Genomic DNA, 27,493 nt, shown 5'->3' with positions numbered 1-27,493 from the left:
AAATTTTACAAAGAATACGAAGGCTATAACTGATATGCTAGCTATATATTCCACAAGTTCTCCTATAGATGATTAGGGATAGGATTAATCTATCAATTCATACGTTTTTTATGGTCTACTCCCATCCAGTGACATCCAATAGAGAAGAGACACAACAAATTGAGATTTTATTCTCCTTATAGATAGCTCTTACCCCTCGAATGTCCTATTCCACTTCCTTTATGATTGCCACATTGGACAATATGAGATTATGTTCCATACTCTACTTCTAAAAGTTTTCGGATTTTGTTGCCAACATTGCAGCACGCCTTTCATTGTTTTAGGATCACCAATTACGCATTTCACTCCAAAAGCTAGAGAAACAAAATTCCATCCATTTGACAATGTAGTTGCAAGTTTTTAGTGTCTTCACTGCTTTTTTGACATATGCAACACCTATTCACCATGACAATTTCCTGTTTAATTAGATTGCCCGCTTAGAATTTTTTCCTAATAATTCTAACTCCTAATCATTAGAGCCTTCATGGAATCTAATATCCCAGCTCCTTATCTCCCTTTTTGTTTGTTGCACCAACAAAGACTCCATTGATGCTCTTCTATCTTTGGAGCAGTCAGGAATCATACAAGACAGAAAACCCACTCGCAAAGGCTGATCTCCACACCAGCAGTCATGCCAGAACTGGATTTGACTACCAGTGCCAGCATCAAAATGGGTGTATTGTAAGAACCTACCCATCCCATCCTAATGCTCTTTCATAAATCACATCCATGAGTTCCTTGAATGAGCTTTGTACTCCAACCACCTCACTCCTCACCATACTTCATAGCTACTACAGTCCTCCATAAGCATGTTTTGTCCAGCCCAAAGCGCTGATGTGGGAGTGCAGTGACGGCATATGTGGCAGCCATGTTGGCAACATTTGTCATTTATTTAGTGTGTCCATTTGTCTTTTATTTGTCTTTACTATCCGGTCAAACTTATTTACAGAGTCTTGTTGGTAGTTTCTATAGCCTAGTAATCTGATTACTGAGTGACTGTAAAGACTATCTGGGAAGTTGTCTTTTGTGTTGGAAGTTGTTGAAGTGTTCATTGTAAGCATTTAACTCTATTGGAATGTAGTCATATATATATATATATAGACACACACACACACACACACACACACACACACATATCAATGAGAAATCAATAGAGATATATAGTGTGTTTTACAGTAAATTAGTGTTTGGCTTGTGATGGTGTGTGAGGAGTGATTTTTCTACTTAGCTCTTATCTCTTGGGTGGCGAAGTTCTTTCTGTATCTCTTTGGTGGATTCCATTGAGTGGGGGACTTGTTCAAGTCTTTTATCTTGGGAGTGGCGATAGTCTGCATCCCATTGATCTTTTACCTAGCTGGTGAGCTATCTATCATTCTTGTGTGTACCCTTTATTTCATCTATCTAATATATCCATCCAATTTCCAATATCATTTTGGTATCTGAGTTTATTTTCCACCATCATTTTGCATTTTCTTGTAAAGTTTCTTTGTAGATGCCATGTATGGTTTGAAAGATCTATCTTTCTAGTTTCCAAGAAAAAAAGGGATTGTGATTTTGGATTTTCTAGAGTGAGATTTTCACAATATACTGAAAAAAGGTCAATCTGTTAGAAAGTTACAAATTTTCTTATTCTTTTTTAGAATGGTTGCAAGATGTCAAGGTAATACTAAAAGTGTTGATGTACATTATGAACTTATTGAGTTGAGGTAATCTTCTGAAGCGCTTCATCAAAGGATGAATATAGTCCTTAATGGGATTCCAAACTCTCCAATTCAGAGGTGTAGGAGAAAGTGTGCAATTTTCTATAAAAATGACGATTCCAATGATGACCGTTCAACTTATTCAAGTGCTGTTCCAGAGTCTACTATTGTGAGTCCATGATCTATGGATTGTTTTGTTTGAAACATATTTGAAGATGGTGAAGAATGCTCTAAAGAAGACACTACAATAGATCGGAATTCTTTACCATTCTATGATAAGTACCTTGATGAAGATTGTGAATTGTACATGAGCAGACAAGTAGTGGAAAATGATGATGAGACTTTCTTTATTCAAATATAAAAGGCCATTGATTTTACAGAAAGGAATTGTTTAGAGGTAAGATTCATTGCTTTAGTCGTAGAACAGTTGGGTGTTGAGACATTATCTCTTAAGGAGCAAACTCCACATTTTGATTTTCTTGGGGTTGACAAATATTTATATCTTGATAATAAACTTAACGTTGATTTTGGTCCATCAATGGAGATTAAGGCTTCTTATCTAGAAGTAATTTAAATGGGTTCATCGCTCAAAATGATAAAATCTCAACAATTTTGTGAAGATGGGAATCTAGGATCAATGGGTGAATATGCTGATTTGTTCATAGAATTGGCTTCATGTGCTACACTATGGAAAAATAAGTTACTAATCAAAATTGGCTTAGCAAGATTATCATGAGTGAGAAAAGATTGATAAGTAGCATGTCGGTTGCACTTGTATTGCTAAGTAGCACGTTGGTTCCATTTGGAAGCAGAAGATTCATTCTAGAGTGGCTTTCTTTGCATGGATTGTTGCCTTGGGAAAATGTCTGACAATTGACAATTTAAGGAAAAGAAAGTTATGCATTTTGTATTGGTGTTACATGCGCAAGTGTAATAATGAAATTGTTGACCATCTATTACTTCATTGTCCAGTTGCTTTGGAGTTGTGGGATATGGTTTTTGGTTTATTTGGAGTTTGTTGGGTTATGCCAATGTCTGTTGTTGAGCTTCTTGCTTGCTGGCAATGTTGATTTGGTCACCATCGTAATGGTCCTAAAGGATATATATGGATTGTTGTTCCTCATTGTTTGATGTGGTGTATTTAGAAGGAAAGAAATAGTAGGTGTTTTGAAGACAGTGAGCGTTTTATGCCTGACTCAAGCTTTTATTTTTTAGAAGCTTATTGGATTGGTTCTCAGTTTGGAGAAACCAACCCTTTTCTTCAATTTTGGATTTACTTGATTTATGTAATTTTCGTATTTGATATGTACACCCCTGTATACTCCCTGTTTACTTAGGTGTCTCTTTTTTTAATTCAATAAATCTTTATTACTTATTAAAAAAATAAAAAATAAATAAAGGGATGGAAAGGAATGATTGGACATCCAATAGATTGAGGCAACGATCTGAATTTGAACTCAAGGTCGAGTTCTTTTCAAGAAGGGGAGTATGACGCCGTAGCTAAGTGACAACATATGTGGCAGCCATTTTGGCAACATGTGTGGTTTTTTTAGTTTCTATTTGTCTTTATTTACAGAGTCTTGTTGGTAGTTGCTATATCCTAGTAATCTGATTATGGAGTGATGTAAAGACTATTTGGGAAGTTGTATTTTGTGTTAGAAGTTGTCAAAGTATTTATTATAATCATTTAACTATCATGCAATTTAATTATCTATATATATATATATATATACATATCATTGAGGAATCAAAAGAGATATAGTGTTTTATAGAAATTTAGCTATTGGCTTGTGAGGCGTGATTCTTCTACCCTTAACTCTTATCCTTTTGGTGGCGAGTTTGGTTCTGTATCTCTTTGGTGGATTCCATTGAGTAGTGAACTTAATAAAGCCCTGTATCCTTGGTAAAACTCCCTTGGGTGGTGATAATTTGTATCCCATTGGAATTTTTCCTTGGTGGTGAGCTATTTATCATTCTTATGTGTTTGATTTATTTCATCTATCAAACTTATCCGAGCTTATTTATCCAAAAAAAAAAAATATTATCCATCCAACTTCTGGTATCAATTTGGTATCCGAGTTTATTTTCTGGTATCAAACGCCAAAGCCACTTCCCCATCAGAGCTTAATTAAAGATTGTAAACTTCCTAATACCCAAGCCTCCATTAGCAATAGGAGTAAAACCTATCCCATCCCACCAACTGATGATTGAACTCGTCTTCCAAGCCCATTTAACAAAATCATCAAGAGAGCACTAATATCCATATTGAAAAAATATGCCGGTAATCTGAAAATTGTTATAAAATATATATTTTATTTTATTTTGTTATAAAATCACCATGATTACCAAGACAGAGAGGTGAACCAAACCATGTGGTTGCAAGGCTAAGGTGTCTGTATCGGCATTGATGTTCTTCATGATGACATCATTAGATAGATGCTGATGTCAACATCCTTTATTATCTGACAACTATTTCTAGATGCTTCTAGGCTTGGATCGGTACACGCTTTGATACTGAGTTAAGTCGAGAGAGAGAGAGAGAGAGAGAGAGAGAGAGAGAGAGAGAGAGAGAGAGAGAGAGAGAGAGATGAAAATAAGTTATATTAGACTGATATAATGAGATTACGGAATACCCTTACACTAATACAGAATATTTTGTCACTGAGAACTATAGGGCTTTTGTGTTGCTTATAGAATTCCCATTCCCCACAAATATGAAGCCCCTGTCAAAATGGAATGACTATACCACAATATTTTCAGATGGTGAATCCTCACTATGTACATTCAAGAAAGACCCGAAAAAAAGAAAAGAATCATTCAGGAAAGACTTCTGTAACATCTTAAAGTAAACAGCCCACCTTATATTTGTCATCTCCCGTTAGCAGTTGCCATAAGGTTCATCATTTGCCCATAACCTCTCTCCTTTTGTAGATTCATTATCTTATTTTATTAGGAGGCGGAAGGAAACGAATGTGTTTCAATGAACATCCTATTTGTCCTATGATTATTATTATTTTTTGATAAGTATTTGTCCTACAATTATTCTTTTATTTATTGTTTAAAATCCATATAAAATTGTTTGCACACAATTAGAATTAAGGTTGAAGACATGGCAGAGGAAAGCTGCTGATTTCTTTTTTTACTTTTTTACAGGGCAGCTCTTGGAGAAGCATGTATCGGAGACGAAACCTTTGCAGATTCATTAGAAGCATTTGGTGGGGGGCTGGATGATCCTGTTAGCGTATCAATTGGAGGTTGTTGAGATCAATATTTATATTCTAATTTTTCTTCCTCATCTCTTGGAAAATGGTTAGAAACCCATAGGTGCTTTGGTAACAAATAATAAAACTTTTTTTTTTTTTTTTATAAGTAAAAGTTTATTGATCTCAAAGAAGGTGGAACACCCTAGTACACAAAGAGTGTACAAGGGGTCAAACAATTAAGATAAAAAATTACAAGAATCTAAGAAATCAAGAAAGGATGAAAAAGATTGGTTCCTCAAGGTAGGCAACCAATCCATTAAAGTTCTAAAGAAAAATAGCTTCAAGTTTGATATGGATCTCTCCTTATCTTCAAAGCACCGACTATTTCTCTCCCTCTAAAGGCACCACAATAAGCAATGGAGAACCATAAGCCATATATACCCATTTCGATGGCGGCCAAAACTGCCTTGCCAACATGCTAGAAGCCCCACTATAGATTGCGGCATAACCCAGCTCACTCCAAACAACCCAAACACCATAGCCCACATATCCATTGCAACCGGAAAATGAAGAAAAAGATGACCAATTGATTCATCATTACACTTGCACATATAGCACCAATCCAATATCCAAACCTTCCTTCTTCGTAGATTGTCAATCATTAAGAATTTCCTTAAAGCAACAGTCCAAACAAAGAAAGCTACTCGAGAAGGAATCTTTTGCTTCCAAATGCTTTTCCAAGGAAAGCAATAGTCATTAGAGCCCACTAAGAGATTGTAATAATCCCTAATTGTGAAACCCTTCTATCAGATTTTCAGCACATTTTATCCTCACCAAGCCCTCTCACCGACGCACCATATATGGTGTCCATGAAACCGGCCAGTGCCTCTAGTTCCTGAGCATGCACACCCCTAAAGAAACTTACATCCCAAAACAAGATTTCGTTATCAAACTTCATAACCTAAGCCAAACTAACCTCTTGATCTCGGCAAAATCTAAACAATTTAGGATAGCTGACTGCAAGAGATTTCATCACACCAACGGTCATGCCAAAATTTCACCCTAGACCCATCCCCAATATCATATAGAATGTGGTGAGAGAAAGAAGGCCATCCCCGACTAATATTATTCCACAAGCCAACACCATATGGGCCATTAGTAGGCCTAGTACACCAACTACCCCATCCATAGTCATATTTCACGGCTATCACTTGCCTCCAAAGGGCAGCCCTCTTTATCCCAAATCTCCATAGCCACTTCCCAAGCAGAGCTTGATTAAAAAGTCTTACCTTGCTTATCCCCACCCAAAGCAATGGGAGTGCAAATAGTAGCCCATTTAATCAAATGGAATTTTGGTTCATCACCAATGCCACCTCATAAGAAATCCCTCTGAAGTTTCTCAATTCGGTTAGCCACAGAAGCAGGAATAGGAATTAAAGATAGAAAATAAGTGGGTAAATTAGATAGAGTGCTTTTAATTAAAGTGACTCTACCTCCCTTGGATAAGTACAAATGTTTCCATTTTGCTAATCTCTGTTCTATTTTCTCCAGAATTGGGTTCCAAATTGTCTTATCCTTGCATTTAACTCTCAAAGGAAGGCCTAAATATTTCATTGGAAGGGTACCTTGTTTACAACCAAGGACATTCAACAATAAGTCAAGATTATGCACCATACCTAACCAGCTTTGGCTTGCCCAAATTTATCTTTAGACCAGAAACCGCCTCAAACCAAATGAGAATCATACGGAGAAACAAAACCTGATCCAAATCAGCATCACAAAAAATTAAAGTGTCGTCCGCAAAGAGTAGATGTGACACTTCCAAAGATCTTCCCTCTAAACGACCTACACCAAAGCCTGACATGTGACCATCATGGATAGCCTTATCCAACATTCTCCCAAGGGCTTCCATCACCAAGACAAACAAAATCATTATATAAGCTGTAAACACTAAGAAAATTCTGTTTGTTAACTATTATTGTTATCTACTACTACTCAGGCAAAATTCAGACCCTGAACTTTTACTTAGTTGCACATTTACGTATGGGTTCATAAAAGAATGAAATGGAATAGATTTGTTATAAAGAAATAGAATGGAGTGGAAAAGAATGAGGTGTTCTTTTTCTAGTGTGTTAGGGAATTTATAAAAAGAAGGGAAGGGTAGGAAATGAAATGAATATAAACTTTTACTCTTATGCTCATATATTGAATTTTATTTAAAGACATTAGGATAAGAACATTTTCCCCTCTAATTAATGTGGGGAATAGATACTTCTGCCACGTTTGGGAGGATTTCATATAGGGAAATGGAATGTTCAGAGGCATGTCATTCCTTACCACAAAACTCCCAAACAAAGGAATGTATGGAATATTCATTAAAAGTTCATTTTAATCCATTTCTTTCCCTTCTACTACCGAGAAGTAGCAAATAGGTACTCTTTTTTTTTTTTTTTTTTTTTTAAAAAAAAAAAAAAATTTTAAGATCAATGATGGGAAGTGAACATGCTTGTAACTTGGCCACTGAAGGCCCATTTTTTCCTGAATAATACCATTTGACCAATCTCACTTTAAGCATTATTGATTGGGAGCACATTAGAGAATGAGCTCAGCTACTAGGCTTCCCATCACAACCAATATCTTCCAATCTTGGTCACATCTATGTTGCACTGATTGAAGATATATCAAGTTTGTTCCCATTCCCTAATGCTTGAGATAAATTAGATGGTATTATTTGGGAACAATTTGGCCCTTTGGTGTTCTTTACTATGTGACAAGCACCTTGTTGTTTTTTGCTGTATTTAACAAGTGCCTTTCACCAAAAGTGACAAGCTGCGGGCTCGAGTTCTAAGTTTGAGGTTGCTTCTAAAAGGGTCCTTTAATTATGTAAACTTACAATCAACACCACTGGGTCGGGTATTAAAAAAATATGACCGAGCCCCTTCCGTCAACTTTCGGTAGATTCTTGCTGTTAACACACAAAAAAAAAAGTATTAGACAGAAAAATAGAAAAAAACATCATTTTTAGGTTGGTTAACAACTTAACAGAGAAAATTTGATGGACCATAACGGAAGGGGCACTTTTACATCATTGTAATAGTCAAGGGTGTAAAATGCAAGTTTTGAAAATCGATGGTCTTATTTGGAAGTAACCCTAAATTTAGAGGGTTTATAAAGTGAATTTTTAGCATTGATATAAAGTTTGGGCAAGTTGTAGTTTCCCTCTTAAGCATAGGGCAGTTGCAATATCACCACTTTATTTTAAAATGGAACAATGCCCCTCTTTATCTTTTCATATCCCCTCCCATAGTATTTTCCATCAAATTAATGGAAAGTTCAATTTTTAGTTTTGTGAAAAATGTGTCCAGACCAATACATTAATGACCTTAATACCCGTCAATAACAAATACATCCCATGCATAATTTGAAGGACCTTCTTTATGCATGTGACGTGTTTGTTTTTGGAGGGTATTTAGGCAAATCATTGTGCGTATGATGTGTTTGTTATTGGAGGGTATTAAGGTCATTGACCTGTGGGTTTGGTCTTTTTTTTAAAAAAAAATTGATTTTTTGGTTAATTTGATGGAGTACTAAGGGAGGGATGAAGTTGATGATGGACAAATGAGGGAGTTTGTCTATGTGTGTTTGTGGTGGGCTTAGGGTTAGGAAAGACGAAGAATTAGAGAGAAATTTAGGGTGTTCAGTGCTGTATGAATAGTAACCATGAGAAGAAAGAAGAAGAAGAAGAGAAGAAAGAAGAGAAAAGGAGGAAGAACCAACAAAGGCTAACGTGCTTATTGCTCAAATACAATAATTTTATCAAAAAAACCTCTTTTGAATACATTGAGCACAATATATAAAGACTTTTTCTTGTACTAGTAGTAATAATACTCCTACTAGATCTGAAACTTTTATTTTTAAGAACACTATTAGATTGGATGTCTATCATAAAAAGCCATTCTATCTCTTCAGTTTATGATTTATGATTTGATGGATGCCTGTAATTTGTGTTCTTGATTGTATTGATCTCTAGTTGTATATGTCGTGTATACTTGGGTGACTCTTTTTTAATGTTTGAATAAAATTTTTATTACATATATAAAAAAATAAATTCCTACTAGTACTAGGATTCATAGTTTGACTGGTAAACCAAAACCTAATTGAATTAGACCAAAGCCCATACATAAAGACCCGTAAACTAAAGTAAGACTTATTAATAAAATAAAACCCATGGTTCATAACTATGGCCTATACCTAACAATTGTAAAATTACTAAAATACCCTTGACTCTAGAATAACCAAATAAAATACTAAAAACCTAATTAACTACCATGGACAGTTATTCTTAGGCTTTGCCTTAGCCTTAGGCTTCCAAAGAGGATATTCTTTCTTGTGCCATGCTATGGTTGTGCTATCATAAGTGCAATTGCATCTGCATCTGCCTATACTTAAGGGGGATGGGGAAGTGCAATATTATAAAAAAAATCTCTAGAATAACCAAATAAAATATAAAAAAACCTAATTAACTACCATGGACACTTCTTCTCCGGCTTATGTCTTCTCTATATTCTCTCACTCTTCCCTTAATCAGATTGCATCTTTCTCATAAACTAAACAACCACTATCCCCACCTTCACCACCACCACCGTCAAAACCCATCACCTTCACCACCATCACCATCAAACCCACAACCATCATTACCACCACCACCACTACCTCTCTTAGACCAAACAACCACCATCCCTACAAAAATCACCACCACCACCACCTCTATCAAAACCCACCACCACCACTATCACCATCATCATCACCACCACCACGACCGTCATCACCATTACAATCTACAACCCATCACCACCACCACCATCAAAACCCATCACCCAACCACCACCACAAGCCTTCACAAAACCCAAATCAAGTCAAATTATCATTGCAAAACATAACTAAAAAACCTCACTCCCAAATTTGAAGAAATAGAAAAAACCCAAATCTGATTCTGAGAGTGAGAGTGGACGAAGTGTACTACAGCAAATGTCAAATTTATTTGGCATTTGGAGCATTTGCTATTGGTGGGTTTTTGGTGTTTGGTGTGCTAAATGCTAATAATTTAGCATTTAGCACACTTAGCATTTAGCACACCTGATGCTAGTGCTCTAAAAGACCAATTTGCTATAGTTTGTTTTTGGTTTTGGTAAGTGGTACCTTTTGAACCTGTATTGAATTTGCTAATAATTAGTATAAGAGGTATTAGGTCCAACTAAGTGAAAATTTAGGGGGTGTTGGTGCATTTTACCCTTGCTATTATTAGTTGCGATTGAATACTTGTCAAAATAAAAAAATTATTGCGATTCAATGGATAATTATGATTAATATTACTGATGTTGTTGCTATTGTTATTATAATTATTTTTCTGATATACTTTTCAATTTTTTTTAATGATATTATTGTCCCTTATTGTCAGTTGCAAAAGAATTATCATTTTCAGAATTTTGAGAGGATATGCACTACTTTGAATATGTAGATTTTTATACTTTAATATTTGTTGATTTTTATTTTTAATAGAATATCAGGTCCCAGTTACATGGCAATGGGACAGTTGAGTTACTAATCATGTTCAAAACTGGCTTTAAAAATATTGAAAAATGGAGAATTCCCCACCTGTGTTGCTTGCTAATTGTGAAATTGTTCCTTTATTCCAGGTCCAGTCTTATCCAAGTTTATTACTGCATTTCATGAGCTTGCTACTTATAAAGAGCTTCTTCGTTCCCAAGTGAGTCCTCAAACTGCCAATCAATGAAATTGTTCTTCTAAATGTTATTATATTATGAATATGAGAGATGCCATTTATGCTGTTTCTGTAATGATCCCACCCCAACTATGTAGATATTGTTCGCATTGGGACCCATACTCTCATGGTTTTGTTCTCCCCTTAAAGCACACAGCTGTGGGGGAAAAGACCTCTACACATTGAAGGGAGATCACTCCTTATAAGCACATCCCCATGTGCTTTCTTAGGTGACATGGGATTTCATGGATTGTAGGCCCCTCATTTGGGTCTCTACAATCCACCCGCCTTACTAGCACGCATGTGGAGTCCACACTTTTGACTAGGGCATGATTCTGATACCATTTGTAATGACCCCACCCAAACTATGTTGATATTGTCCGCTTTGATATCCATAATCCCCATGGTTTTGTTCTCCCCCTAAAGCATATGGTAGTGGGGGAAAAGACCTTTACACATTAAAGGGAGATCACTCCTTATAAGCACATCCCCATGTACTTTCTTAGGCGATATGGGATTCCATGGATAGTAGGACTCCCTTTTGGGTTTTTGCAGTTAGTATCTGTGGATCCAAAACATCATTCTTCCTTTAGACTAGCAATGATAAATTAGTGGTCTAGACACTTTTTTTGCCTCTCTTACTGTTCATATACATTTGTTTTTAACATGCTACCTTTCACTAAGAGCTTTGTCTCTTGATATTTTGTATTTATTTTTTTAAACCTGATCTGACCTTTTTTTTTGATAAGACAATAATTTATTATAAAGAAGATTGCTCGAATGCGAACATCCTTAAAGAATTACAAATGAACGCTCAAGAGGTCCAAAAAATCAATGATAGAACTACAAGACACCCTCCAATTGCCATACAATATTCAAAAATAGTTCTCAAAAAACCAATTTTAATTTCTTGCATAGATTGCTCATCATTCTCAAAAGTCTGGCGATCCCTCTCTCCATATGGTCAACATAATGCAATGCTGAGTAGCTTGTCATACTGCCCTATTACGGTGACTTCCAAACACCCCTCTCCAAATAGTCAACAAATAAATTACTTGGCGTGGCATAACCTAAGGAATCCCAAAAGCCGGAAAAGCCAAAGACCCCAGCTTCCTAGCAATGGACAGTACAAAGAGTGCTCAACTGTTTAACAACTTTTCTTACACATGACACATCTATTAACAATCACTAGCTTCCGTTTAACAAGGTTATCTATTGTCAGTATAGAATTAAAAGCTGCTGTCCATACAAAAAAATAACAAGAATATATTGTAAGCCATTGAACTAGTGCCAGGCGTTATGGGTGTTTGTTGCAAGTGTTTATAGTGGGTTAGAGGGTTATATATATAAAATTACAAAGTTTTGCATTAGTAGGTGATGCTATCACTTGTTACACCATTAAAGTGTGATGGGAAAAAGTTGCATTTGTAGGTGATGCTATCACTTTCTATATCTCCTTATTAGTGAAGGCCAATGCATTTTTACCTTCGCACCAAAAAAAAAAAAAAATTCCCTGTTTAAAGTGATGGGAAAAAGCTAAATCTTTGTCCTTTTTGGTGTCTGTTTGGAATGTTTATTTTATATTGAGCTGACAAAATCTTTGTCACAGGTAGAACATGTCTTGATTGACCGGCTTATGCACTTTATGACTGTTGATCTGGAAGATGCAAAGGTAGACTCTTATTCCACTTATATCTGTGATGATAATACTTTCTTGAAAGTTGACAAAGGCTTTGCAATATGACTCTAGTGTAGATGATAATTTATGTCCTGGATGGTATTTACTCTGGACTACGTATTCTATAATATAGGAAATAAGACATTAAAATTACTCCTGAATATACAAAATTTCAGTCCCAATTTGCATTTACGTTATGCTAGTATAAGAAGGAATAAATGGTAATATAATGTGCCAGATACTAATATGTTGTAAATTCTATTGTTTATTTTAGTAAGTATAATTAGAACTGTCAGTAAATTGAAAAGGCAAATGTGCCTATGAACTTTAGCTCAAAAAGCACCTACTCCCTTAGATCATATTGCAACACCTCCTTTTGGGAGGCTTTGTTGTATCTGCTGAATAGGATGGGTTTTGGAGTGAAGTGGTGTAAGTGGATACGTTCTTGTATATCCACTGTTCAGTTCTCTGTTTTGGTTAATGGGTCCCCAGTTGATTTCTTTGGTAGTTCTAGGGGTTTAAGATAAGGAGATCCGCTATCTCCTATGCTGTTTTTGATCTTGATGGAGGTGTTTAGTAGGATGTTAAGGAGAATGGAGGGAGCTGGCTTGATTCGTGGATTTAATCTTGGGGGCAGGAGGGATGGTGGGGAACGTGTTTCACATCTCTTATTTGCAGATGATACCATCCTCTTTTGTGATGCAGATGTGGAGCAAATTCTTCATATTCGGTTGTTGCTCCTTAGTTTTCAGGCGGTAACGGGTTTGAAGGTCAATGTGCATAAGAGCGAAATGGTTCCTATAGGGGAGGTTGGGGATGTGCATGCTCTAGCTGATATATTGGGCTGTAGGGTTGGTTCTTTACCTATGTTGTATCTTGGCATGCCACTGGGGGCTCCTCACAATTCCCCTTTAATTTGGAATACAATTTTGGAAAATATTAAGCGGAAATTATCTGGGTGGAAGAAGTTGTACTTGTCTAAGGGGGGTCGTTTGATGCTTCTCAAGAGTACGCTTTCTAGTCTTCCGACTTACTTTCTATCGTTATTCACTATTCCTTCTCATGTGGCTAATAAAATTGAAAAGTTGCAAAGGGATTTCCTTTGGGGAGAGAGCAAGATTCATTTGGTTGGTTGGGACAAAGTTTGTGCGCCTATAGCCAATGGTGGCTTAGGGATTAGGAAACTCACTACCTTTAATAAGGCTTTGTTAGGGAAATGGTTGTGGCAATTTGGAAAGGAAGAGGGTCGGCTATGGAGGCGGGTTGTAGCTTCAAAATATGGGGAAGATTGGGGGGGATGGACCTCAAAGCTGGGTAGGGGAGCTCATGGGTGTGGTTTGTGGAGAAGTATCCGCATGGGTTGGGAGGATTTCAGCAAAAATTGTCAGTTTGTGGTTGGATTGGGGAATAGAGTGAGGTTTTGGCAGGATGGGTGGCATGGGGATCAACCTTTTCAATTGGCTTTTCCAAGGTTGTTTGGCATTGCCATTGTGAAGGAGGCTTCTGTTGAAGCTTCTTTGCAAAGGCAGAGGGCGGAGGATAGAAGATTTTGGAATGTTCGGTTTAGTAGATTTTTTAATGATTGGGAGATGGATGAAGGGCTGCGGTTTCTTCGTATGTTGGGTGCTATAACCCCTCCTATGGATGTTGGAGATCGGATGAGATGGAAATTAAAGTCTAATGGAGCTTTTGACATCCGGTCGTACTATAACAAATTAAGAAATTCTTCTTCAACTATCTTTCCTTGGAAAGCTATTTGGAGAGCTAAGGCCCCAAGGCGAGTTTCTTTTTTTGTTTGGTGTGTAGCTTGGAATAAGATTCTAACGGGAGACAATCTGAGATTGAGGAGATTAGATTTTGTGGATTGGTGCATTATGTGCCGTCATAGTGGAGAGACGGTAGATCACCTTCTTCTTCATTGTGAAATGGCCTACCGGTTATGGAGCTTTGTTTTCCTAACTTTTGGCTTGGCCTGGGTTATGCCTAGATCGATTCCTGAAATGCTTTTTGGTTGGTGGAATTGGTTGGGGAAGCATTCATCTCAGATCTGGAATTTAGTCCCGCTGTGCATCCTTTGGTGTATTTGGAAGGAGCGTAACCGGAGGACTTTTGAGGATTTGGATAGCTCTAGTGAACAGTTGCTTGTTTTTTTTAGTGGGACTCTCTTTGATTGGTCGCGCGCGTGGGGACTCACGTCTAGTGATTCCCTCCCTTCTTTTCTTTGCTCCCTTTTCCTTTTCTAATTTTCTTGTTGTCTTTGTTTCTCTTTGTTTTCTTCTTCTTGTATCTCCTAGGTTGCTCTGTGTTTTTTCAAGCATAGAGTAACCCTTCGTATATATATCATTCTTACTTATCGAAAAAAAATAATCTTACTAACCCTAATACACAGGTTTTGACCCTAACAGTTCAATCTCTTCCAAAATATCTAACATATATTCCCTCTATGATAGATTAATTTCTAGCTTGGAACACAATGCCTCAAATCCCAAGAAATAGCATAGCTTTCCCAAATCCTTAGTTTGGAATGAAGAAGAAACATCTTTAACTCAGTAATCTGCTTTTGGTCATCATTAGTTATGATGATATCATTAGCATAAACTATAAATATTTTTTCCCTCTCTCAAAAGTGTCAAATAGGCAATTTTGCATTCCAAAACTGACTGGCATTGCTAAACTTGCCAAACAACACTCTAGGAGATTGTTTGAGTCTATACAAGGCTTTGCGTAGTCTACAAATCTTCCCTAACTCCCATGAGCAACAAACCTAAGTGGTTGCTCTACTCCTGTAAATCACCATGTAAGAATGTGTTTTTGACATCTAACTAAAATAACGGCCAATTTAGATTAGAAGCCAACAGTAGACTTTCTTGAGGAAAAAGGTACCAAATACCGAGCACCATTCTTGGGAAGGGCTAACATCTTTTTTTCCGTTGTTGTCTTCCAACCATTTATAGACAGGGCCTCCTAGACATACTTAAGAACAAGCATAGAAGAGATAGTGGTGGTGAAAGCACGTAGATGATGCCTCTGTAGGGGAAATAACTTTAGACAGGTGGAGGATGGGATGGAGATGGATCTGCAGGCAGGTAAGCAGGCTCAGTAGATGGCAGTCATCAACAACTAAATACCTGTGAAGGTTTCCTTAAATTTGTGGTTGATGGGATAAACAAAATTAATTGAGGAAGACAAGCATAAGGATTATAACTAGGAGAGGAAGAGGAATCAATTCAAAGAGACATTGAAGAGTTGGGAAATAACAGCTGTACCCTTTTGGAGTACATGAATACTCTAGGAAAGTACACTTTTTTTTTGGGATTGAAAAGAGACCACACTTAATAGAAATAGAATCCAATTTTTTGCCCCTAGACCTAAAGCATGAACATAACAAATACATCCATAAATTTTGGGTGACTCCATTGCATGTTCTCTTCTTAAGCATCTTTACTCCAATATGCCAAGGGGCGAGGGACTTGATACTTTGACTTGGAAGCTGAATTGTTCTGGTGTCTTTGACGTTTGCTCTTATTATAATTTTTTAGCTTTTCCAGATGGTTCTCCTTCTATCTCTTTCCCTTGGAAGAGTACTTGGAGTATAAAGGTACCTAAAAGCGTCTTTTTTACTTTTTTTTTTTAAATTTTTTATGGACAACAGCTAGGGGTAGTATTCTTTTTTTTTTTTGAAAAGTAATAAAAATATATTATTAAAAGGAGAAAAGTGTCACTTGAGTATACAAGGAGTATACATTAGGAACAAAGCACAAATCAAGAGCATAAAATACAAAAATCCAAAAACCCATGAGCAGAAATTAAGTCATGGGCTGGAATTTGAAACCGTTTTCTCCGAGTCCTCAAAATGCCAGTTATTCCTCTCTCGCCAAATGCACCACATCAAAAAATGAGGGACAACCATCCAAATAACACTATTCCGTTGTCGCCCAAACTTCCCTTGCCAACATGCCAATAGCTCCATCGCCAAACAAGGTAAACACCATAGACCACATATCAAAAGCAAAGGGGAAATGGAAAAGGAGATGGTCTACTGATTCTCCATTTCTTTTACACATACAACACCAATCCAAAATCAAAATCTTCTATTTTCGAAGATTATCAATGGTCAAAATATTCCCCAGAGTTGCAGTCCAGACAAAAAGCGAGGGGTAGTATTCTTACCATTGAAAATCTTGTTCAAAGATGTCTACCTTTGGTTAATTAGTGTCGCATGGGCTGGTGTGATTAGGAAACTGTGGATCATCGTCTACTCCATTATAAGTTTGCTTATGTTTTGTGGGGTGAAGTTTTTTTGATATTTGGGATCCAGTGGATGATGTCGAAGATAGCCTCCCTTCTTTTTGGTTGGTGGAATTGGCTAGGGAAGCATTCCTATAATATTTGGAATATGGTTCCAGCTTGTCATATGTGGTTAATTTGACGGAAATGTAATAATTGTACGTTTGAAGATATTGTGAGATCTCTAGATCTTTGAACCTATGCTAGTTGGGACGTTATTTCATGGGGTTTCACACCATGTATTTCCATTTCTGATTTTTTCCTTTCTGTTCGTATCTTCTTGAGTTACTTGCATCCATTTTAAGTTCAGAGTGTTCAACATCGTGAACATGATGTCATTTTTTGTGCAATAAATCTTTGATTACATATTAAAAAAAGGGAGATAAATGCTTACAAATAAATGCTAGACAACGTCCAACACAATTGACATTTTTCTAGATTGACTTCACTTCACCCTATAATCAGATTACTAGGCTGGAACAATTACCAACAAATCTCCATAATTAATTTTGATTGAATAATAAAGATAAATGAAAGACTACTAGACCCATAAAATAAGTGACACATGTTGCGACGTGGCAGCCACGTAAGTTGTAACTATGCTCCTGCATTAGAAGACTACAGCACAATTAAGAGATTTGGTAAGCTTACTACTAGACAAAAGATTAAAAAGAAACATAAAGAATTGAAGACAATGAAAGGGTAGAACTGAGATTGGCAGTGCCCAAACTAGAAATGGAAGAGGTTGAGGCATCTACCAATGTTACCTGGTGAGGGTTATTAGTTTTGAAGGTCAGAAAGCAAACCTGAATTACCAGTCATACAATCATTAGCTTTTAGTCAATGATCTAGGTTCCTGAGTAGTAAGACAAGCATCAAGTGTACATGCTTGAGTTAGAGTAAAAGGGGAAGATAATGCAACAAAATAGGGATTCATAGACACAAGACGACGATACTCTTCATTGGGAATGGAGACCATTCTAGTTGCTGAGTTTGATGTGACTGACTTTGAAATATTTTTCTCTTGAAAATTGATTTAATGAGCACTAGGCTTGCCATAAAGATTCCAACAAAAATCAATAGTATTGTTCTCACCCCCCTACAATGAGTACATGTATGATGGGGTCCCTATCGGCCTACCCATACCTTGAGCCTCCCTAATTACAACCTTTATTGCCATGACCTCCACGTCCTTTGTTACCGTGGCTTCCAAGGCTCCATCTGTGATAGTGAAAGCAGATTGATTTGAAGAATGAGGTCTGATAATGGTGCTGGAGTTTGGTGTTGAGGCTTGACAAAGATGACTGTTGTTGCATGACGAAGGAAGGTCAAAAAGGAATTGAGCAACATGTATGCACTCCCGTTGTTGCTGCATCGCTATAATATCTATAGAGGTAGGCTAATAAATATTAAGCTCCTCACATATGTTATTATGTTTTTGAATTGAGCATAATAATGAGAGATCCATACCAGACCTCAAGTTATTTTTCTTTAGAACTTTATTGGATTGGTTGGTTGCTTTGCAAAACAAATCATTCACCACTTTCCTTGATTTTCTTGATTCTTGTAATTTTTGCACTTGATTGTTGACCCTAGTACACTCCCTATGTACTAGGTGTGTCCTTTTTTGATACCAATAAAACTTATTACTTATAAAAATAAAAAATAGTTCTCCTATGTTTTATCATGCAACTGGATGGAGAAAGAATTCTATTAAAGTTTATAGATCCAAAAAGGTTTCTTATACTAGAGTATAACAAACAGAGTATGACTCCTGTGTTTTCTCATGCACAAGTTTAGCATCATTTAATAAGATTAGAGTATTATTAATTCATGATTTCATAATTGGGTGGTGCTTGATGCTTCCAATACTACTGGGGGACTGCTTCTTATGTGGGATAAACAGGTTTTAGAGAAGTTGGAGATGGTGGTGGGTTCTTTCTTGGTGTATTGCATGTGGTGGGGGGTGGAGGATGGGAGTGGGCATGTTTAAGGGTCTATGGTCCTCATGATGATAGTGTGAGATGTCATCTATGGGAGGAACTAGTTGTGATTCGCAATAGATGGGATATTCCTTGGAGTTGTGTAGGGGATTTCAATGTTGTTTGTCATCCGCATGGGAGGAACCAATTGAGATTCATAATAGATGGGACATACCTTGGTATTATGTGGGGGATCTCAATGTTGTTCGTTGTTCGTTGTTCGTTGTTCGCATAAGAGGTTGGGATGTTCTAGATTTAGCTCGGTGATGGTGGAATTTTTTGATTTCATAGAAGATCACAATTTGATTGATTTGCCCCTTGAGGGAGGAAGGTTTAATTGGACTAGTGGGTCAAAACCTCCTTTGATGTCCAGGTTGATAGGGTGTTGGTCTCCTTGGATTGGGAAGAACATTTCTCAGATGCGATGCAATGGGTCTTTTTTGACCATACACCAATCTTATTGGAGTGGGGGGTATGGCGAGAGGGATGAGTCTTTTTGGATTGAAAATATGTGGCTTAAGGCCAAAGGGTTTGTGGAGAAAGTTGGAGGGTCCACTATTCATTCAATTGTTTTTGAATCCTGATTCTCCTCATAAAAGAGACCAGTCATAGAAGATACAACCGCTTAGGGATTTTGGAGGTGGAGGGGGTGGTATATGAGGAGTTGAAGGTGGTGGAACATATAGTCCGTTTTTATCAGTCATTGTTTCAAGAGATTGAAGGGTGGAGGCCCTACAGTGGAGGATTTGGAGTTTGATAGTATTGGGGCAGTTGAGAGTGTTTTACTTGAGCGGAGATTTGAGGAGGGGGAGATCATGCAAGTAATCAGAGATTTACAGTGGGAGGCTCTTTTGTACTTGTTGGGGAGGATGGGTTTTGGAGAAAGGTTGAGACAATGGATTTTACTTGCATTTCCAAAGTTCATTTTTCAAATTTCATTAATGGATCCCATAAAAGGCTTTTTTAGTAGTTCAAGGGGTTTGAGATAGGGGATCCTTTATCCCCTGTGGCTTTTCTTTTGATGATGGATGTTTTAATTAGGATGTTAAGGAAAACGAAGGGTGCTGGTCTCATCATGGGCTTTAGGGCAGCTAGTGTAGGAGGTGATGGGTTATGTCGGTCACATTTTCTGTTTTTGGATGATACCTTTATTTTTTGTGATGCTTCTTTTGAGCAGATTAGTTACATTAAGTGGTTGTTGATTTGCTTTGAGGTAATAATGGGGTTGAGGGTTAATGTTATAGTGATATGGTTCTTGTAGGGGAAGTTGATAATATTAATGCCTTGGCAGATATTTTGGGTTGTAAGGTGGGAAGTTTGCCAATGTCTTATCTTGGTATGTCTTTTGGAGCTCCTTATAAGTCGATAACTATGTGGAATCCAATCTTGGAGAAGCTTGAAAGAAGGTTGGCGGGGTGGAAGAAATTATATCTCTCGAAGGGTGGTCTGTTGACTTTATTGAAAAGCATTTTTTCAAGTTTGCCCACTTATTATTTATCTTTATTCACTATTCCAACTAGTGTGGCGAATAGAATGGAGGAGCTACAGTGGAGTTTCTTGTGTAGGGGGAAGACTATAGGAACCATTTGGTGGGGTGGGACACTATTTGTACTCCATGGCCAAAGAAGGATTGGGTATAAGGAAGCTTACCACCTTTAATAAAACCTTGTTGGGAATGTGGTTATGGAGATTTGGGGTAGAGGACTCACGATTATGGCAACATGTGATTGTGTCAGCATGTGATTGTGTCCAAATTTGGGGAGGAATGGGGGTTTGGAGTCCTATGTTGGGGGAAGAAGAGGGGGGGGGGGGTTGGGGTTGGATTTGACATCAAGTGTTGGAATTTCTTTTTACTCAACAAGAAGACTTCTATTGACTTTGGCCATGAGGAATAGTTGTTATTAAATTTGATTGAGGTCTTTGGAAACAATTCAAGATAAAATTGTTAGAATATTGGCTAAATTATTATATTCACCATATCTTAACAGTTTAAACTTTTAGGATACCCGATAATTTATCATGGTATCAGAGCATATGATCATATATGGATAATTGTTCCCCATTGTCTAATGTGGTGTATTTGGAGGGAAAGAAATGGTAGGTTTTTTGAAGATAATGAGAGATCCATATCAAACCTCAAGTTATTTTTCTTTAGAACCTTAGTAGATTGGCTGGCAACTTTGCGGAACCAATCATTCTCTTTCTTTCTTGAATTTCTTGATTTATGTAATTTTTGTACTTGATTTTTTTGAACACTATATAGTTCCTGTGTACTAGGGTGTCCCCCTTATATATATATATATATATATATATATATATATATATATATATATATATATATATCAATAAATATTATTACTTATCAAAAAAAGGGATTTGAAAAAAGAAAAGAAAAGAAAAGAAAAGGAGGCTAAACCAGCTTACATGGCAAGGCACACTGCTCTAGTATTGATCATTGTGTAATAACTGTTGATTTGGAACCCTTTTTTGGGGAAGGGAGCCAAACCAGCTTATCACCATCACACAAACAAACCTGTGTAGCATACAGATCATCCAAAAACTGAGCTATAGCCTCCAACTCCCAATCTAAAACATCTCGAATAATCCAGTGTGCCTTGCCATGTACCCATTCCATACAGTCAGAGACTCGAGCACCTTTATCTCTAGAAAATTTAAACAGCTCCGGATATCTATCTTGAAGTGAACTATTGCCATCCCAATGATTCTTCCAAAACAACACTAGGGAAACATCCCCTACAGCCCTACCTTGTATCGGATGTGTGAAGCAAACTGATCCTAGCCCTTTCTAATATATTGCCAAAGTCCCACCCCATAAGTCCCTCGCACCTCTTTGGAGTACCGCTGACATATATCAGAACCATATTTGCTACCAATGACTTCCCTCCACAGAGACTCTGGTTCCAAACCATATCTCCATAACCATTTACCCAATAAAGCACTGTTAGAAGTATTGGTTAAATGATTAAATTTACCATATCCCAATAGCTTAAGCTTTTGGGATAATCGGTAGTTTAACATGGTACTAGAGCATTAGATCCTAAGTTCGATCCTTGTTTCTCCATGCTATCTCTCATTTAAATTCCCACGTGTTAGGCCTCACCTATTAAAAGGTAGTTTCGGCCCACACGTGAGAGGGAGTGTTAGAAGTATTGGTTAAATGATTAAATTTACCATATCTTAATAGTTTAAACTTTTGGGACAATCGGTGTTTTAACAAGCACAATTGAAACGTGACAGTTTTTTGATGCCTAATCCCCTTGTTGTATTGGCTTACACACGGTAGACCAACCAGCCAAGTGGAATTTGTGCTCTCCATGAATACTTCCCCACAAAAAATCCCATTTAATCTTCTCTTAACTTCTTAGCAACATTGGCTGGTATAAAAAAAAGGGATAAAAAATATGTAGGGAGATTTGATAGTGTACTTTTTATCAAAGTCAAATTAATACCCTTTGAAAGATATAATTTCTTCCAACCCACTAATTTCTCCATTTTCTCAATAATGGCATTCCATATACTACAGGATTTGTAAGGAGCACCTAAGGGCAGACCCAGATACTTCATAGGAAGAGAGGAAATTCTGCAACCCAGAATACCAGCCATACTCTCTATATTAGCAACTGTTCCTATATTTACCATCTCAGACTTGGCCAGATTAATACGAAGGCCAGAAATAGCCTCAAAACACAACAAAATGCATTTGAGATGGCACATTTGATCAATATTGGCATTGCAAAAGACCACTGTATCATCTGCAAATAACAAATGGGAGATAGACATAGAGTCCCCACTAGATGTAGAGACTGAGAAACCATCTATATAACCTCCCTCCTTTGCTTTTAACATCAATCTACTAAATGCCTCCATTACCAATACAAACAACATTAGTGAAAGGGGATCACCTTGTCTTAACCCTCCAGTACTGGAAAAGAAGCCTCTAGGAGTACCATTAATAATGATAGAAAATTACACTGTAGAAATACAAAATTGGATCCAGTGCCTCCATTTCTCTCCAAAGCCACATTTCTGAAATAAATACTGAAGGAACTCCCAAATAACGTGGTCATTAGCCTTCTCCAGATCCAATTTGCACATAATTCCTGGAACTCCAAATTGAAGTCGACTCTCCATGCACTTATTGCGATTAACACTGAATCTAAGATTTGTCTACTGCTCACAAAAGCATTCCAAGTGTTGGATATTAGTTTATCTAGCACCTTCTTCAACCTATTCGCAAGAACTTTAGCCAAAATTTTTTATACACTTCTGATGAGGCTAATAGTCCTGAAATCCTTTTACTCCACAGCCCCCACTTTTTTTTTGGAATAAGAGAGATGAATGTGGCATTGAGACTTCTCTCAAACATTTCTCAATGGTGAAAATTGTGAAAACCTCATAATATCACCCTTCACCACATTCCAACATTTCTGAAAAAAATCTATTGCTAAGCCTTCAGGACCTGGAGCCTTTTCACTATCAATAGAGTTTAGAGCTTGAAATACCTCTTTTTCTGTGCCTCTAGCTTCTTCCTCTTCCAACATGTCAAACATAGCTCCATCTAGTTTGGGACTCCAAGATTGAGGTTCCTGGAATAAGTCACTAAAGAGAACTGCTCAAAACTATTCCAAATCTCCTCTTGGTCAACTGAAATGCTATCCCCCACCTGAAGACTATACCAAGGAAATTGTACCTCCTGTGTGAATTAGCCAATCTGTGAAATTTTTTTGTATTCCTGTCACCTCCCTTAATGTACACAGCCTGTGATTTCTGTTGCCAACTAATCTCCTGCAAAAGAAAAGTGGTTTCTAAATCAGCTTTGACTGCTTCCCTCCTAACAATTTCCCTGTTAAATTTCTCACCTCCTGCAAACTATCTAGAAGTGTAATCTCCCGCAAAAAGATATATATATATATATATATATTTTTTTTTTTTCACTTGCACGTCCCCCAAAAACCTCTTTATTCCAAATACACAGAATAATCTTCAAAATTTTCAGCTTTTGAGCCAAGATAAAACTAGGGAACCCCTGAATATTATACTGCCTCCACCAATTGTCCACCAATTCCCTGAATCCTTCTGATCGGAGCCACATAATTTATAGGATCCTCTTCCTCCAGTGATGCCATTAATGTCTAGCAAGACTGGAAAATGGTCTGATAACGTTCGAGGCATGAGTTTCTGGTGCAGGTTACTAAAGTGTTCTTCCCAAACTGGACAGACCAGAAATCTGTCAATTCTAGACATTCTTAGGAGTAGTAGAGATAGACCAGGTGAAGGAGCCACCCTCCAAAGGTAAATCCATCAATCCCATATCAGCTATAAACTCATTGAAATTTCCCATTGCAGTGGTAGATCTAGATGAACCCACCATTTCGGTAGGAAATCTGATCAGGTTCCCCTCCTAAACACCATGGAATTCCCCACCAATGAATCACACCAGCCAACTCCTCCCACAAACACCTTTTGTCACCTTCCATTCGAGGACCATACACCCCTGAAAAAGCCCAAATAAAACCATCTGAGATACACTTAAATTTACAGGGAACAGAGTGCCTCCCCACTGCTTCCTCTATCATTTCCACCACTCGTGTCCCAAGGAATAAGAATACCCCCGGAGGATCCTGCTGAGTCTAAGGAAAAACCCAATCAGCAAATTGGTTAGGCCGAATAATTTGGGCCATCCCTTGGGACATGTTCTTCACTTTTGTTTCTTGCAAACAAACAACATCCACCCTCCAACTTCTTAGCAAATTCCTCATTCTCTGACGTTTATCCTTGTCATTCAAGCAAGCCCCTGAACATTCCACAAAAGTATTTTTTTTTTGATAGGTAATGAAAAAATTTTTATTAAGAAAAAACTAGCCAATCCAAGTACATTGGGGATGTATTGTGGGGGCAAAAATCAAGAATCAAAATTACAATGATCAAGTAAAGAGGGAAGGGAAACACATGAAAAATGCGATAAAGCCACACTCCAAACAAGGAGAGTATGCAAGAAAAAAGACTTAATCTCTAACAATGACTACTCATATTCCTCAAAGCATCTAGCATTCCTTTCTCTTCAAATACACCACATCAGGCAATGCGGCAAAAGGATTTTTAGCTTCATTAGTTCAATACTTCCTCTGATCCATTTGTTAAGGTAGAGTCTAGGCCCATATGTGAGGGGAGTGTTAGAATATTGGTTAAATGATTAAATTCACCATATTCTAATAGTTTAAGCTTTTAAGGACAATTAGTAATTTGAGTCCAAATCTTTCTTTGGGTCCATTATAACAAATAACAAACTAGACAAGCATTATTATTATCACCTTGCAATTCCATAATCCAATCAACCAAATCAAGAAACAAAGGAAACCAATATATAGAGCCATTGTCTACTAGGATAAATGGATAACACCATCAAATTAAATAGAAAAGCAGCTAAGACAAGCAAGAGAGAATTGTTTCAGGCAACCCATAAATAGCCCAACCCGTAAATTTGAAATAGATGAGCAACAAGTTGCGGTAAAGAGGTGCTAGTATGTCTTAACAGCGACAAGGTGAGAACAAAGTAACGACCATTATCTCTTTGAATTGGTGTTGTTTCAACCAAGTAGCAACAATATTGGCCTATTAGGTTGATATTAGTTGTTGGAACAATGGGAGCTTGTATTTTTGAAGTGTTAAGTCCTTCAGTTGGTGATAACGATAGCGTGTGGAGTTTAAAATTTTATAGGGAATTCAATTGGGAGTTAGCGGCTTCCTACTCCTTTCTTCACTTCATCCAAACTCAGATTCCTAGGGGTGGAGGTTGTGATAGACTTTGTTGGCATCTCAATGGAAGTGGGAAGTTTGACATTCGGTCTTTCTATCATGAGATTCGAAATGTAACTCTTTCTACTTTCCCTTGGAAGGGCATTTGGAAAGTAAAGGTTCTTAAAAGGGTGGCATTCTTTATGTGAACAACGGCTCATGGCTAGATTCTAACTTTGGATAACTTTATGCTTCATGGTCGCCCTTTGGCGAATTGTTGTTGTATGTGCTGTTGTAATGAGGAATCACCTTTTGATTTTTTGTTTGGTAGTTCATTCTTTGTGGATGTATATGCTTCAATTGTTTGGGATTGATTGGGTCATGCCAGGTTTAGTTGCAGACTTATTATTTTGTTGGTATCATTGGTTTGGAAAACATAATTCTGATATTTGGAATTTGGTTCCAAGCTGTTTAATGTGGACTATTTAGACTGAATGGAATCGACGTTCTTTTGAGAATATTGGAAAATCTTTGGTTCAGTTGTTAGATTTATGCCAATGGACCCTCTTTGATGGTCTCGGTGTTGGGGTATTTCGGATTGTTCTGCACTTATGAATTTTCTTTTGTCTCTTAGAATAGCTTAGTGACTTTTGTTACTTTTTGATTTCTTTTTACTCTTTCTTCACTATCGTGAACCCTGGTGTATTTTTTCTGTTACTCCATTTTCAATAATATTTTTTCTTACCTATCAAAAAAAAAAAAAAAAAAGAAAAAAAGAAAAAAAAGGGAGCTTTGTGCTCTTACCAAGAAACGAGGGAGTATCAGATTTTTGTTCGGAAATGAAGGTTTCAAGTTCAGAGTGTTCATCATCGTGAACACGTTGTTCATTTCATTCAATAAGTCTTATTACCTATAAAAAAAAAAAAAAAATGAAGGTTTCAAGTTTGATGCTGGTCATTGACTGGCAGGAAACAAGGAAGCTTCAAGTTCTTGCTAGGAAGCAGGGGTTTTGGGTTCTATTCTGGTCACCAGTGGTTGATTTGGGTTTAGAAGCTTTTAGTGCTATGAACAGACTGTCCTCAACCTTAAATTGTTTTTCATACTTATTTGTTTGATTGGTTGTTAGTTGTAGAAAATGGTGAATTTAATCATTTAATCTAACATAAGTGAAGAACTGAACTTTTCTATTTTGGTTTTGTTTACTAGAAATTAGCGTGGGCATTGAAATAAGGTTCTTGAAAGTTCTTCTCAATTATTTTTTCCTATGCTTACCTCTTTACTTTGCAGGAGTCCCGTCGACGTTTTGACAAAGCTGTACATGCTTATGATCAGGTAATGAATATCCTACTAAAGCTTCTTGTATGAATCTGTTATATATTCCCCCCTAGTTTATGAGATGCTTGAGTTTCGAGCTTGTACTTAGAAAATATATGTTTAGTTTATTTTTATATTTTCAAGGAGTTTCCTTCTACTATCGGCTTGAGGAGCTTTCAAGATCTTTTGAGGCATTGAGGGAATATCAAGAAACTGCTTTTGTATATCTTTACCAAATTCCTATATTTCTTTCTTTAATTGCACTGCATCTATCATTCCCTAACTTCCCTGTTCCCTCATGCCATCCTAGATCAATATAAAGATTCTCACAAGTGACAATTTTATCAAGAGGGGATATTTGTGTTAGAAACCTATGAAGCACCGACACGGGGTGCGGTGGGCGACGCCGCTGCCCGCTTGTCGGTGCCGCGTTGGAAATTTTTTTTTTTTTTTTTTTTTTATTTCCGGATTTGCACCAACTCACGCCGATTTGGCTCCGGCGCGCGCCGATTTGGCTCCGACACGCGCTGATTCACGCTGAACCGGGCTGATTCGGATCGTATCGGCCGAATATTGGTACTAAAAAAACATACCTTTTTTACGTTTTAAACGATTTTTGCTGAATGAAATGATCCCATCCCGTGGCAGCAGTCACCAACACGTCGTTGGTTTCTTGAAGGAACCCACCTCCTCACAGCTGGTAGCTTCTTCGTTATTTTGCTTCTTCTTCAGCGTTTTTGTGTTCTCTGCTT

At 37.2% G+C, this 27,493-nt stretch overlaps 1 protein-coding gene across 2 annotated transcripts in view; it reads left to right on the top strand.

The window, feature by feature from the left end:
• Positions 1-27,493, top strand: part of LOC142628005 (ADP-ribosylation factor GTPase-activating protein AGD4-like) — a 62,973-nt gene that overhangs the window by 1,341 nt on the left and 34,139 nt on the right. For both annotated transcript variants that reach the window (XR_012842970.1, XM_075801928.1), the window contains exons 3-6: positions 4,893-4,993; positions 10,639-10,709; positions 12,334-12,396; positions 26,715-26,759. Coding sequence is in view for 1 of the 2 variants with exons in the window: in XM_075801928.1 (XP_075658043.1) it covers positions 4,893-4,993; positions 10,639-10,709; positions 12,334-12,396; positions 26,715-26,759 (280 nt within the window). In the remaining variant the exon portion in view is untranslated. The remainder of the gene's footprint in view (positions 1-4,892; positions 4,994-10,638; positions 10,710-12,333; positions 12,397-26,714; positions 26,760-27,493) is intronic.

This window comes from Castanea sativa, chromosome 3 (genome assembly GCF_040712315.1).
Source record: "Castanea sativa cultivar Marrone di Chiusa Pesio chromosome 3, ASM4071231v1".
In the NCBI taxonomy this organism is placed as follows: domain Eukaryota; kingdom Viridiplantae; phylum Streptophyta; class Magnoliopsida; order Fagales; family Fagaceae; genus Castanea; species Castanea sativa.
The sequence above is the reverse complement of the archived record's forward strand: the minus strand, read 5'-3'. Positions and strand labels throughout refer to the sequence as shown.